At 36.0% G+C, this 14,448-nt stretch overlaps 1 protein-coding gene across 23 annotated transcripts in view; it reads left to right on the forward strand.

Annotated features, from left to right (window-relative positions):
* BAZ2B (bromodomain adjacent to zinc finger domain 2B) overlaps positions 1-14,448 on the forward strand; it is a 382,453-nt gene extending 368,005 nt beyond the window's left edge. For 22 of the 23 annotated variants that reach the window (XM_037044615.1, XM_037044614.1, XM_037044625.1 and 19 more), the window contains 4 exons: positions 2,137-2,283; positions 7,784-8,049; positions 8,292-8,435; positions 12,079-14,448. In XM_037044615.1, coding sequence (XP_036900510.1) covers positions 2,137-2,283; positions 7,784-8,049; positions 8,292-8,435; positions 12,079-12,232 — 711 coding nt within the window. In that variant the 3' untranslated portion in view covers positions 12,233-14,448. Of the gene's footprint in view, positions 1-2,136; positions 2,284-7,783; positions 8,050-8,291; positions 8,436-12,078 lie in introns of those variants that run through there. The other variant, XM_037044636.1, reaches the window with a different exon arrangement.

Here is a 14,448-nt window from a genome sequence, read left to right on the forward strand (position 1 = left end):
AGTATACTTACCAAAATCTGTCTTTATATTAATATACTTACTGTCTGCTATATAAAGCTTTACTTCGGTTTTTACATATTCATAAACCTTTGCCATGTTATTAACATATATTTATCATTATTTAACTACATCTCTAATAATCTTTGTTTCTTTTTCTTAATGCTTAACAATACATGGTTTGCTGTGAAACTAACTTAAGATGAAGACAGAGTCTCATATTCAAAGATTAATGAGCAGTTTGTAACCTTTATTAGGAATGTAACAGTACCAGTAATAATCCTCATAAGAAGTCATAACAAAATGTTAAAGTGCTCACCATCTTTAGAGATACCTTCTTTGCCAGAGACAAAGCTTACCAGGACAGAAGAGGCTGTTATAATTTGTCTCCAGATATGCTTTATATTATTGTTAATATTAAATAATAGGTAACATCTACTATATTTTGCTTTAGGAGCAAAGGAATTAAAAGAAAATATTAATACACTTGTTCTAACATATTGAGCCATTACTGTGATTGTTCAAAAGTGTTAGGAGATCATTATCTATCACTCTTAATAAGTGTCAGAAAAAAATTATTTTTAAATCATAAATGTCAAATGTTAAGTAGACTTTATAAAGTATCTAGTATAAAAAATAGTGAGAATTTACCTAATGTTCGTTAACCTGATTTTTAAATTGTATTGTTATAGGGATTTAAATATAACCTTCCAAATATTTCTCAGTGAATATTTTTACAGTAAAAATTTTAAAAATGTAACTTAAATTTGGAAAAACAACGCCCTCTTTAGGTATGTAACGATGTAGTATTAGACAAGGTCATAAAACAAATACTGTCGGAACATCACACTCTGCCGCTGCTGCTCTTAGTACTCAAACCCGTCGTAGTATTCTACTTGATCACAGCCAGCGGGCTCAGCAGCAGTCCGATTTTAGTGTTATATTTATTACATGTGTGCGATAGAAGTCTGTTATTATTGAACAGTGCATGGCTGCCATCTTGATAAGATTCTTAAGCTATTATTGGTGTGTATAGTGAACTATATTGTGTAAGACTATTTTAGTCTTTTCCAAACTGATTAGTTGTATTGAGAATAAAAAAATGAAGTTAGAACAGTTAAGCTACTTTGTTATTAAGAGTACATAAATACATAACTATAAATTAGTATAAATGATTTATAGTTTAAATGTTTTCATTTTAAATATGTTGATTGCAGGACATTTTCTACTATGACTGGGAATATAAATTTAGTGTCAAAATATGATGTTAGTTAGTACGTACCATTTTTTAAAGCCATTTGAAAGTTTTTACTTGTCTAACATTCTTTTCCTTTGTGAAACTTACTGTTCAGAATATGTATGCATGAGAAAAAATCTTTTTATAGATTTTAAAGTTCTTATGGTATTAGGAATTTTTTATCCGTGAAAAAATAATTTTATTTTTATTTCTAGAAAATAAATTGTGACCCCTTAAATTCTTTAATTTAATCTACTATATCATTTTTTACCTGAGAAATCATTTTCTAGGATCCATGTTCTACACCTGTGACACATGTTTGATTTGGGTTGATTTCCAAAGTTTCCTAGTTGGAACACATTTTTTAAATCAACTTCAAAGAACAGATGGATAATGTAGTAAAAAGATAGGGGCATATTTTTATTATTATATGTAATTCTGATACTAATGCTAATCCTAATTTTGATGGTAAAAATTAACTCTTACTCGTTTCTTTCTCAGGATGTCATGAGGATGCTAAGATAAGCAAAAGATGAAATATATTAAAAGATTAAAACACCATGTATTAAAGCTATTCATTGCTTTATGTGCTCCAATGTCATGTTAATTATTTCATATGTTAATGTATACATGCTTCTGAAGTGTGTGCAGACACTCGACCTCTAGCTTTGTTCTTTGCAGTGTTCCTGAAATGTGCATTTACCCCAACTGAACCGCTCACCCCGTCATGTGGTCCATATCTGTGTGACGAGAGATACATAGATGTGTATGGCTACTGTATATTTGTTAGCAAGCGGAATGTTCAGTACTAATATAAACTAGGAATTATGGTTTGTTTAATATCCCGATAAGTATTATTTATAGCAGAATGTTAATTTTAAGTGACTTTTCATGTATTATAGTACTGCCAAATCTGTCGAAAGGGAGATAATGAAGAACTGCTCCTCCTTTGTGACGGCTGTGACAAAGGCTGTCACACCTACTGCCACAGACCCAAGATTACAACCATACCAGATGGGGACTGGTTTTGTCCAGCTTGCATTGCGAAGGTAAGATTGATCTAAAACTCAACTTCTTTTTAAATTGAGGTAACATTGGTTACTAACATTTTACAAGTTCCAGGTGTACAACATTATAATTCGATATCTGTGTGCACTACAGCACGCTCACCACCAAAAATCTAGTTGCCATCTGTCACCATATATTAGACTCCTTTCACCCATTTCTCCCTTCCCCACTCCCCTACCTCTCTGGTAACCACTAATATGTTGTCTGTATCTGTGAGTTTGTCTATGTTAATTATAGGCATTTTATGAGAATATTTTGAGATATAATTCATGTACCATAAAATCTGCCTTTCTAAAGTGTACAACTGAGTGTATTTTTTAACTATGTTCACAAAGTTGTACAACATCACCTCTTTAATTCCAGAACATTTCCATGACCCTCCAAAAGCATCCTGGTACCCATTAGCAATCACTCCCTATTCCCCTTCTCCCATCAGCTTTTGGCAACCACTTACCTACTTTCTGTCTTTAGAGAATTTGCCTCTTCTGATCATTATGTTTTAAATTGAATGAAATATATATGTGCCTTTGTGTCTGACTTCTTTCAGTTAGTACAAGATTCATCTAGGTTTCACTATGTATCAGTGTTTCCTTTTATTTATTTGTTTGTTTATTTATCTTTAGAGGGGAAGGGAAGGAGAGAGGGAGAGAAATATCAATGTATGGTTGCCTCTCGTGCATCCCATGCTGGGAACTGGCCTGCAACCCAGGCATGTGCCCTGACTGGGAATCGAACCGCGATCCTTTGGTTTGCAGGCCCACGCTCAATCCACTGAGCTACACCAGCCATGGCCAGTGTTTCCTTTTTTAAAATAGTCAAATGATACTCCATTTTATGCATATACATTTTGTTTACCCATTCATCAGTTGATAGACATTTGGGTTGTTTCCATGTTTGGGCTGGTATAAATAATATTGTTAGGACCATTCATACACAAGTTTCTGTATGGATATATGTTTTAACTTCTCTTGGGCATATACCTAGGAGTAGAATTGCTAAGTCATATGCCTTTTAAATCACTCTCCAGCCTTTGGGCTCTCACACCATTGGTTACAGAGAAGCAATATGACAAAATAGAAACAAGTGGGTTTTAGAGTTATGAAGATAACAAATAGGGAAGGGGTCCACATGTATGGAGGGCCAGACTCTGCTAGGTGTTCCCTACCTCAGTTACTGTCTCTTTTGTTTAATCTCTTGACCTGATCATTGCGGGGAATTACTGCCTCTTCATAAACTCAGTTTCAAACATCCATCTGTGCACCGCCTTCTTTCCTGTCTGCTCTCTCCAACTTCCAACAGTTCTCTGATTTCAAAGGACCTTTGAGGCATTTATTTTAAGACCTCCTCACTGTCCCTTTACCACTTCATGTCTTCCAATTCCTCCTAACCTAATCATTGCATCCATCTGTGGCTCCTTTGCCATGAGCTGCTAGTGCCACTGTGAAGCCAGTTCCCCAAGGGCGTGCCTCAGATCCCATCCCCTCGCACTTCCTTGGGAGTGTGGCTCCAGCAGTTCTCTCTTCTCCTGCATCAATTTTTTTTCCTCTGGGTTCTTGTCATCAGCTTACTACGATGCTACTACTTCTCCTACCTTAAGAAAACTAAACAAAATTCTTTTCTGACCTCATTTCCTCCTTGTTCCACTTCCCCCATTTCTCTCCTTCCCTTTACAATAAAACTGCTAGAAAGTTCTGTCCTGGTTCTCACCCATTTCTCACCTTCACTTCAATCTTGAACTCCAGTCAGATTTTCACCAGCACAGCTTCTCTGGAATTCTTGTTACCATGGCCACCAGTAACATCCCCGTTGCTGAGTCCAGTGAGCTGTGCTTAGGCCCCATCAAACCCATCAGGCCCAGCTGATGAAGGGGAACCCTCCTTCCTTCTTGAAACCCTGTTTTCACGTGGCTTCTGGGAAACCACACACACCAGGTTTTATTCTTGTCTTTGTTCCCTTTCAGTCTCTTTTGCTGATTTTCTGACTGCCCTGATCTACTGACCTTAGAGCACCTTCTTAGCTTTAGGGCTATCATCTGTAAGATGGGACAGTACCTGCTTTACGGGAATTTGTGAAGATCGAATATGGTCATGGATGTAAACTGGTTAAAAACCTGTGACATGTATATAGACTATATTTTACAAAATAACAGAAGGTCCCACATGACATCATTTTCACTAATGGCTTTTTACTTCTGATTACTTGATCAGTTTTGTTATGTACAGATAAATGTAATTCAATAATTAGCTTCACTGTTGTACAGAAACTATCTTTTAGTTTCATAACTGTTAAGTTATAGACAGTTTCTCTAATACTTTATGAATTATTAACAAGTCAGTGTATTAAGTATTAGAGATATCATTTGATAGGCATTTTAAGTGTTTGAGATATCTGACAGGTTATAGGAGGTTTTGTTTACAATAAATTTGCTTAATTTATAACTTTCGCTATTTATCATTGAAGGAGTAGAGTAGGAGATATCAGTTCTATGATCTTATCCAAGCTTTTCTATGTAAATTCAGCTTTCTAAGCCACTGCTTTTTTTTGTTTGTTTTTTAAATGTAGTGAATTAGATGTTATGTTTTTGTAGCAATATAACAATTTATAGACATTGGATTTTGATATAAGGATTTTAAAAATTAAGGCTTTAAAATCTTTCCAGTAATTGTTGATTATAAATATTTATACTGTACTCTCAAGTGGCATTTCTGCGTACATCACTGTGATCATTTTTACTCGGTGTGTCTGTGTACCGACGCATATCGGTACTTTATTGTACTTACATATGATTACACAACCACAGACTCAAATAGATGTTGTACATAAACTGAATATATATATATATACCCTCATAGACACACACACACACATACAGGTTTCAAACTGCATTGCCTACTAAAGCCACACAAATAACACAAGAGAGTTGGCACTGTGACAAACAGGAAAGTCACACCCCCACTTAAATGGTAGTCATCACTCCAGCCAATTGTTGTCATCGAGACACGTGGGCCAGTGTTCCAGGACCTGCCAGTACTTCAGGATCAGAGATTTTTAGGCACCTCCTCTCAATGCGAATGCTGGCAACAAATTTAGAATTTCTACAAGCATTATATGAGCAAAGCAGCAAGCAGGGGCAGTGGGCTGTTTACAGCCTGTGAACCACCAGTTCACAACTTCCGATATAGATTTATATGTTTATACAAACATAATAGAGATGTGTTTCTATGTGTGTGGAATCCGATGGTTCTGCTTAAGGCATATGCAGTTCCCTTTTGCATTTGGGCTTTTAATAAAATAGAGAGAAAAGCTATCAAGGGGCACAGCTCGCTCGGTCGAGGAACAAAGTAATCACGTAACAGAGTAACACTATAAAAACTTACTTTTAAAAGTATGTGTATGTGCATGGTCTACTGTGGTAAAGTGATAAATGTTGTTTGTTAAGAAATACAGAGACTTCGTTGTCTTTTTAAAATATCAGAAATTTTTTTTGATTCTGTGGTTTAAACTTCATGTTTTCTTACTGTGTTACTTTGTTAGAAAATGACCCCAAGTAATATTTAGTTCAAATAGGAACTAGAAGTGTAGGCCCACAATTCACAAAATTTTGTGTTTTTTTAAGTAACACAATCATTATTCACTCTGACCTAGTTTAATCTTAGTTACCTGTACTTTTCTCATATTAAGCATTCTCTTTCATAATTTCAGAGTGCTAAAAGCTTAGTGTTGTACAAAAATTCAAAGAAAATTTTACTGCATAAAAATTAATAAACTAATTAGAGAAGAGAAACATTTTCATTTTCATTTCATTTTCAGTTAGGGAAAAGGGGTAGTGATTCTTTGATATGATATGGGGAAGCTGCTAGATTTATGGTTTGCCTTATTATTTTAGTCATTTAAATTTTTCAAGTATACTTTTATCCCCCCAATACAGAATCAAATTTTTTTTATTTTTGTTTTTCAATTATAGTTTGTATTCACACTACTTTGTACTAGTTTTAGGTATACAACACATTGGTGAGACAACCATGTACTTTACAAAATGTTCCCTAGAACCAAATATTTTTAATTTCCTGATGAAGAGCACTTTTAAAAAATGAATTGCAAGAAGAGATCATGATATTCTCAAAGAAATTGGTATGAAATATTCCAAAGACATGTTTCCAGCCAAATTTATTTCAATACAGCTACCTTTAAATTACGGCTAGATTAAATATTGACTCTGTAGTCTAAGATTTCTTAACAGTTTGGGTAAGAGAGGAAATGAATTTTTGAAAGAGGGTAAATAAACACTATTCTGGAAAATCAAAACAAAAGTCATATATTACTGGTGACTTTGCAAATCACTCTTCTGAATCTACTATATTTACTATCATATTTAACTTGAAATTCAGCCTTATTTTCCTACTTCTGAATTGGGGGAACGGAGGTTCATTGTTACATCAATTATGGTTATACTGCATAAGCCCACACTGACTTTTTTTTTTTTTCATTTAATTTGAGAGCTTGAATGACCTTACCAATTGTGTTGCTTATTTTGTAACTGAGAAAAATAAGGCCTTATACATATTTTTTTAATTTAAAATTACTGTGGTTTTTTAAAAAGATTTTATTTATTTATTTATCTTTAGAGGGGAAGGAGAGAGGGAAAGAAACATCAATGTATGGTTGCCTTTCGTGTGTTCCCTGCTGGGAGTTGGCCTGCAGGGAACTGGCCTGCAACCCAGGCATGTGCCCTGACTGGGAATCGAACCGAGATCCTCTGGTTCGCAGGCCTGTGCTCAATCCACTGAGCTACGCCAGCCAGGGCGCCTTATACATATTTTTGTACAAAGTTCCATAGCTAGTTACAGAGTATAGCTGGAATGTTTATCCTTTGATTCCAAATATAATCTTTTATACTATTTCCTTATTGTTTTCCTCAAAACAGACACCTTTTCTGTCTTCTTTTTTTCCTCAGCCTTCACCACTTTTTTTTCACACCTGGAAACCACAAGTTTGTGGAATTATCTACTTACAGCAAATGTTTCTTTCTTTATCCAGAAAAAAACATCAATTTCCAGTAGATTTGATTTTACAAGGGACTTTTTCTCTGTTTGATACTTCGTGAGCTACTTTTTATGTCTTGGCCTGGCTTTTTAATTACCTCTTCAACTTTCTGATTAACAAGCTCTATATTTTTATTTCTGTTCATCTTTGTTCTTAATTATATTGTTCTCTAAAAGATAGTCCTTTTATTTATTTAATCTCATTCAGCCCATGACCTGGACTAAAGGAATACTGCTGATAAGCTCTACACTAAAGATGGATTACCATGAGATCAGCATCCTTAAGTTTTTTAAGATTTCCTAAGATAAACTTTTTATGGTTTATCAGGTTTTAGCCTTATATTGTGAAAGAACAAAATCATAGATCTCTTTTGAAAATTATACAATTATTAACCTCCAACATCTTTTGTTATACTTCATTTATTTTTTTAAATTAAAGGCAAGTGGTCAAACTCTAAAATTCAAAAAACTTCATGTCAAAGGAAAAAAGAATAATGATTCAAAAAAAGGAAAGAAAGGAACTTTCACAGGGGATACTGAGGATGAAGACTCTGCCTCCACAAGCAGCTCACTGAAAAGAGGAAGCAAAGACATGAAGAAAAGAAAAATGGAGGAAAACCCTTCCATTAACTTGTCAAAACAAGAGAGTTTTGCTTCTGTTAAGAAACCTAAAAGAGATGACTCCAAGGACTTAGCTCTTTGCAGGTATTCAATTTTTATGTACTATAAATTCATGATATCCCATTTTAATTGTTTAGAAACTTTCCATCATATTAAAGGTGACTTTCTGAAAATTTGTGCAAATAGGAAAATGTAAAGTTTATAGTATAATGTATTCTTGTAACTAATTTGTATTGCCTTTCTTGAGAGACTATAGAACCTAAATTTTTTAACAAAATAGGTAATTCTAAAGCACAGATACTGATTTTCAGCATTATTTTCTGTAGCATGATCCTTACTGAAATGGAAACTCATGAGGATGCGTGGCCTTTTCTACTTCCTGTAAACTTGAAACTTGTTCCTGGGTATAAGAAAGTTATTAAGAAGCCTATGGATTTTTCTACAATTAGAGAAAAATTAAGTAGTGGACAGTAAGTAAATCCTTTCGTTTCAATATTTATTGCTTGATATGTGCTAGATAATCATCTGCTGAGCCAAAAATACACTAATTTACACCCAGGACAGAAGCCCTGATTTTGGAGAGGGGTGTGTGTCTGTGTGCACAGGCATGTGTGTGTATGTTTGGTTAGGGTGGTGGTATGGTATGGGTGACAAGTCAACCGACAATATCTAAACAACTAAAAAGAAGTGTGATAAAGCTGCCTTTGACGTTGGAAGGGCACCACACTAAGCCTGGGATATAAAGAGAAGTATCAAGGAAGTCTCCCAAAGTAGGTAGGTAGCATATAGGCTGGAACTTGTGCATCAGTGGAGTAGTGCATCATCTCATGTGGATTTATTAATAATTGATTCCATAATATTTTCAGATTATTTCAATGCAGAGCTAGAACATCATTGGAAACTTTAAATACCAAAAGGTTTAGAATGCCCTGGCTGGTGCGTCGGTTGTGCATCATCCTGAAAGGCCAAGGTTGCAGGGTCAATATCCAGTCAGGGCACATACAAGAATCAGCCTATGGATGTACATAACTGCATATTTCTCTCTCTCAACAACAAATAAAATTTTAAAGCTTTATTATTAATTGTTGAGAACACTAAAAAGATATGTATTAAGTGTAGAAGAAAACTATTATTTGTTACTTTCTACCATATTCTCTTTGTGATTCTGTCAGAACAGTGGCTTTCTGTGAGGATCTGCCGCAGTTCATGGTCTTTGTTAGACCGTATCAGACTCCTCCCAGAGAGTAGCAACCGTTCTTGGGATTTAATTGGTTCCCAGCACTGGCCCCTCTTGGAGCCACCAGAATGAGGCTATTCGCTTAACAGACCGAGCACACACAAAGGCATCCCACAGGTGGAGGGAGCTGCAGGGCCGTGTTCTGTGTTTCCTTTTCCGTTCTCCCCTGCTGCCTTCATTCCTACCTCCCGGTCTAGCTTCGTGTAGCCTGTGCCCATCATTTCAAGCAAAGTCACAGGAAATATGGGGAGAAAAGGAACTTTACCTGAAAGAATAACTACAAAATATAGTTTAGTCACATTGTCACTGTTCTTATTATACTCATTATTATACAGTATATTATTTCGTTCTTCCTGGGCATTCTTTTGGCAAAAATTGCCATGCTCCATAATTTACACTCACTTCAGAAGAGTTGAGTAGAACTTTACTTGAAATGATCAATGTCCCTCCCATGGCAAATGATTGACCAAATGACTGATCTTTTCTTTAAAAGCTGAAATGGCAGTCTTTCAGAGGATTGTTTCGTTTTTTTATTTTTTAAAAAACTACAGAAAGGACCTCCCCAAACTCCAAAAACATTTATAATCATTAAAACTATTGGTTCTAATGTGACCCAAACAGGAAAAGCTGTGGTCTATGTATGTACTAGTTCTCTTGCTTTTTCTCTCTGCCCAAATACTCAGTCGGAGATTTAGAGGGCAGCACAATGGACTTGACAGCCAGCATTGCCAGGACCAGACTTACCAGGGAGCCTTGACTGGGTGTCAGTTGGCTCATGGCTTTAACTTCCGTGATTCTCCAATTCCTAGAGAGGGCGAACCTTAGCCTCCAGTCCCCCAAACAAAAAGGCTTACATATTAAGACAGACTTACCAAAAAAGCTACATAATTGACATTCCCTTTTGAGAATGAATCCTGGTGATTGGAGGAGATCACATGGAGGCGGGCAGAGAGAGAATCGTGATCCTGCCTGTGCCGCCGGCTGTGCGGAGGCCCCGTTCAGGGCACTCCATCTCCTTGAAGCTGCACTGTTCACTTAAACCCAAACTGACGTGCCGGCACTGAAGTCTGCAAACTAGAAATTGATAGAACCGAGGGTTTGGTTAAAGAATTGCCTTTAATTGCCTTTGGTTACTGAATTGCCCACTTTAATGAATCACTCTGGATTTCATCAGCTGCCCACCCTTCTATAAAAGAGGGGCACAGAGTGGGTATTGTGCTTATTTCACCTAGAATCCCATCTGGAACTCTCTCTTGGGCTCCGGACTCCCTAGTATTAATCATTAACCTTTTCTTATAGTAAGGAACAGCTTAAAGAGATAAGTATTTCTCAAAGTAACTTGGTAATGTTTTATAAAAATCATTTCCACACATGTTACATGATTCCATTTATGTGAAATGTCCAGAACAGGTGGGAATAGGGAGGAACAGAGAGGAGCTGCTTATGGATGAAGGGTTTCCTTTGGAGGTAATGACAATGTTTTGGAACTAGAAAGAAGTGGCGACCGGAGAGTTGTGAATATACTAAATGCCACTGAATTGTCTAACTTAAAGTGGTTAATTTTAAGTTACGTGTATTTCACCTCAATAAAAAAAAAATCCCAGAAGAACAGGAATAGATACAGTAAGATAAGGCCTGAATTAACTCTGTGAGCTCATTACAGATAAATAAAATTTATTTCTTTTTTTGCACATATTAAGAAAAAGGGAATGGAAACTGTACAAGCTATTTCATCAAAGAAATAATTCCACTTTTATCAGGTCTCAGAACTTTTGTGTATGCTTCACAGATATTTCTAACAGGAAAATTATTTTAGCATCCATCTTATCATAAGTTAGAATTAATTTAAATTTGAATTTCTAAAAGCCCTCTTTCAAAATGTATGGATTTGGCTTGAGTTGGAACAAACCACTGCTTTCTTACCACCAAGTTTAGGGAGATTCAGCTTCGTGTCCTGTTCTTCATGGTCTCACAGGGAAGGGAGAAGTGGGCCGTCCCACTAAAAAAGCACCACAGTGCCTCTTGTCGAAAGTCAGTTCCTCGTAATGTTATCTCAGGTGAATGGGTAGCATGTGCTTTTTGCTCATTTTGGATCATACTCAAAGCAAAAGAGTGTATTTGAAGAGAGAAGAAGAAAATGGGAACTGAGGAAGATTTAACACAGAGCAGCCCATCCTGGGATGTGTGTAGAAGCCACGGGACAAGTACAATGTCTGCAGTTGGTAGGAAGCGTCCCTGTTATTTCCAGTGCACCCAGACAGTTTGGGATGTGGACAGAAGGGGTACGACAAGCGATGCAGCTGGTCAGAGGAGTTAATTTAAACCATCAGGTGGGATGCGTCTTCAACAGAGAACTGTGGTGCAGATCAAGCAGGAAAGTGGATGTGGGGAAAATGTTCATTGTGATGTGTTCTGATCTCTGGAGAAATGTGTTTTTCCATTTCATCTGTCTTTTATCCTAGATGGTTCAGACCATAGGCAACTATGTAATTTAAAAGTTCCGTGTATAAGAGGGTATAATGTTTTAAATCACTTTAAAGGTAGTTAGTTATCCTAATCTTTCTCTTTTTCCTTTCAGTTTTACTTTATAAAAAATATTTTATTTATTTATCTTTAGAGGGGAAGGGAAGGAGAGAAACGTCAATGTGTGGTTGCCTCTCATGTGTCCCCTGCTGGGAACTGGCCTGCAACCCAGGCATGTGCCCTGACTGGGAATCGAACTGCGATCGTGTGGTTTGCAGGCCTGCGCTCAATCCACTGAGCTACACCAGCCAGGGCTGTTTTACTTTTTATTTTACCTTTGATTACCTCTTCATTTGGTTACAAAACAAAGGTATCCAACAAAAGCAACCTCTAAATCATGTGTTTTCTTTCAGGTATCCGAACCCTGAATCCTTTGCTCTAGATGTCAGGCTTGTTTTTGACAACTGTGAAACATTTAATGAAGATGACTCTGATATAGGCAGAGCTGGCCACAGTATGAGGAAGTATTTTGAAAAAAAGTGGACAGATACTTTCAAAGTGAGCTGAAGTTATAATAATCTCTCTCTTTTTTCCTTTCAAACAAGGACAAATGAGACCAGCAATGTGAACTGTATTTACATAAATGTGCGAGGCACATACGTAACGACTTTTTTTCCTTAAAATAAGTATCACAAAAAAGTATCAGAAGAAGGATACCATTTTTAAAGGCTTCACTCCTACAACAACCAAGGCCCTTGGTTATTGATTTCTGTGATTTATCAGCTAATTTAGGTAGAACAGGGAAGCACACCCAAAGAAGTGTCAGAGGAAAGGGTGTTATAGTGCAATAGCAATGAAAATAGATCAGATCGCACTGAATCGCTAACACCAGAGCTCTAACGTGGGAAATGGTTCTCCTTTCCCTCTCAATAAATATCTATTTTTCATTTTTTTACTTTGTAGTTTATTTTTTAGTGAATGTATTTAATTTTATGAATTATTTATGATTAAACCACATCCAGAATCTTCGTTTTCTGTGAAAAGGAAGAACTAGAAAATTGCTTTAAACCTTGAAACTACAACAAGGAATGTTTTAAAATATAAAACAAAGCCAAGTTAAACTGTTTACACTAATGTGCTATAAAAGCACCAAAAAGAAACTTTACTGTAGAGTTACAAGTACCTTTATATATATATATATGTTGCTGCATCACTTGTGTAGTTAAATTGTATTTCAAGACAGTGAAGAAAAATTGACATGTATATACTGTTCATTATTGTTTATATTAAGTCTTGTTTTAAATATGTATTATGTGTATATATTGTTTGCAGACATGATTGTTTATGCCTTAGAAGGATTGTAGCATTTTATTTTAGTCTGAAGGTAATTATCGCTGTACAGCTTGTACAGTAATTATCCTCTACCGACACTGTGGCGTCTCCTTGATCTTGGTAGTGCCTGCCTTTGAAACAGGGTGTAGGGGATATTAGTTTTTCCATTTTTCTATTTTGTTATATGACTTTAAGCCACCAGGGCCTAAATTAAAGTATAATCATTTGTATCCATGTGGAATAAAATTGTGACAATTTCCTACACACACAGTATTTTTTCATAGAAACATTTCCCTCCCATTTGCCTTGCCTCAAAAATAAATTTAAAAGACATTTGTAACCACTGTGTTTTATCTACTGTGTGTTGTGGTGGCCTGTTGGAGGCAAATAGATCAGAATTTTTTTGTACCTATGTAAGAGTACTTGAAGTTTTATTTAAAATAAAATGTTGTGCAAAAGGTAGCATTCTTTTTTTTAGGAGTGTTATTTTTCACTACTATGTGTGGCACGGATACAATAAAAGACTTTTACAAACTAGTTTTTAGTTTTTCTTAATGAACCTGAAAATACAGTCTTTTCCAAAAAAAAAAAAGAAAATGGTTAATTTAAATTTGACTTTTACAAGATTGTAAGGGAGGAGCACCAGAACATGGTTCCTAATACAGCGAGCTGAGTGGGAAGATGGGCAGTTTTAAGTCACGTGATGGGACTTTCATGAGTCTCTGAACCTTTCTTGGCCACAGTTTATTGTTGGGTTGGTTTTTTTTTTACATTTTCAATATTAAAATACACTTTTAAGGTTCTCCGATAAGAGAAATGTCTCCATTGGTAGACCTATAACTCTGTGGTCAATAAAAAATTTCAACCATATAAATTAGTGTAACGAGTCGTGAGCTACATGGTGCAGCATTTGTGAAGGGCGCTGTGAAGCCTTGCAGGGCTCTGAGGAGTTGTTGGCGAACACAGCAGGCCCAGGCCCTGCCCTTGGGAGCTTACTGCCTAGAGAAGTGGCCCTTAGATGAGCAGAACATGTTCTTAGAAAATGACTCTTAATGGTGAAGGAGAATAGAAAAGTCTTGAAGAAAATATTCTTAACTTTAATATGCTTCAAAGTCACAGAGTATTTTCCAAAATCTCTAGACTGTTTGTGAAGACTTGTGTGAAAATCAGCTGTTGTGATGTAAATATGTCAGTCTCTGTTAACCAAATGTCACAGTGATGCCTTAAGGGGCTGGTGCTTAATCAAAAATACCGTGTGGAGCAGGGCACAAGGTGGTACTGTGAATAAAGTCTGGTTTTTGTGTTTATAGAACTGCCAGTCACTCCCTGGGGCTTTAGGGATGATACATGCTTATGTTAATTTATGTTAGATGGTATATAAATGGCTTATTTGATAAGAACATTTGGTGTCTGAGGGGCTCATAATAAGAAATAAAATACTTACACAGAAA

This window comes from Sturnira hondurensis, unplaced genomic scaffold (assembly GCF_014824575.4).
Source record: "Sturnira hondurensis isolate 20B ecotype Veracruz unplaced genomic scaffold, ASM1482457v3 Scaffold0004136, whole genome shotgun sequence".
In the NCBI taxonomy this organism is placed as follows: Eukaryota; Metazoa; Chordata; class Mammalia; order Chiroptera; family Phyllostomidae; genus Sturnira; species Sturnira hondurensis.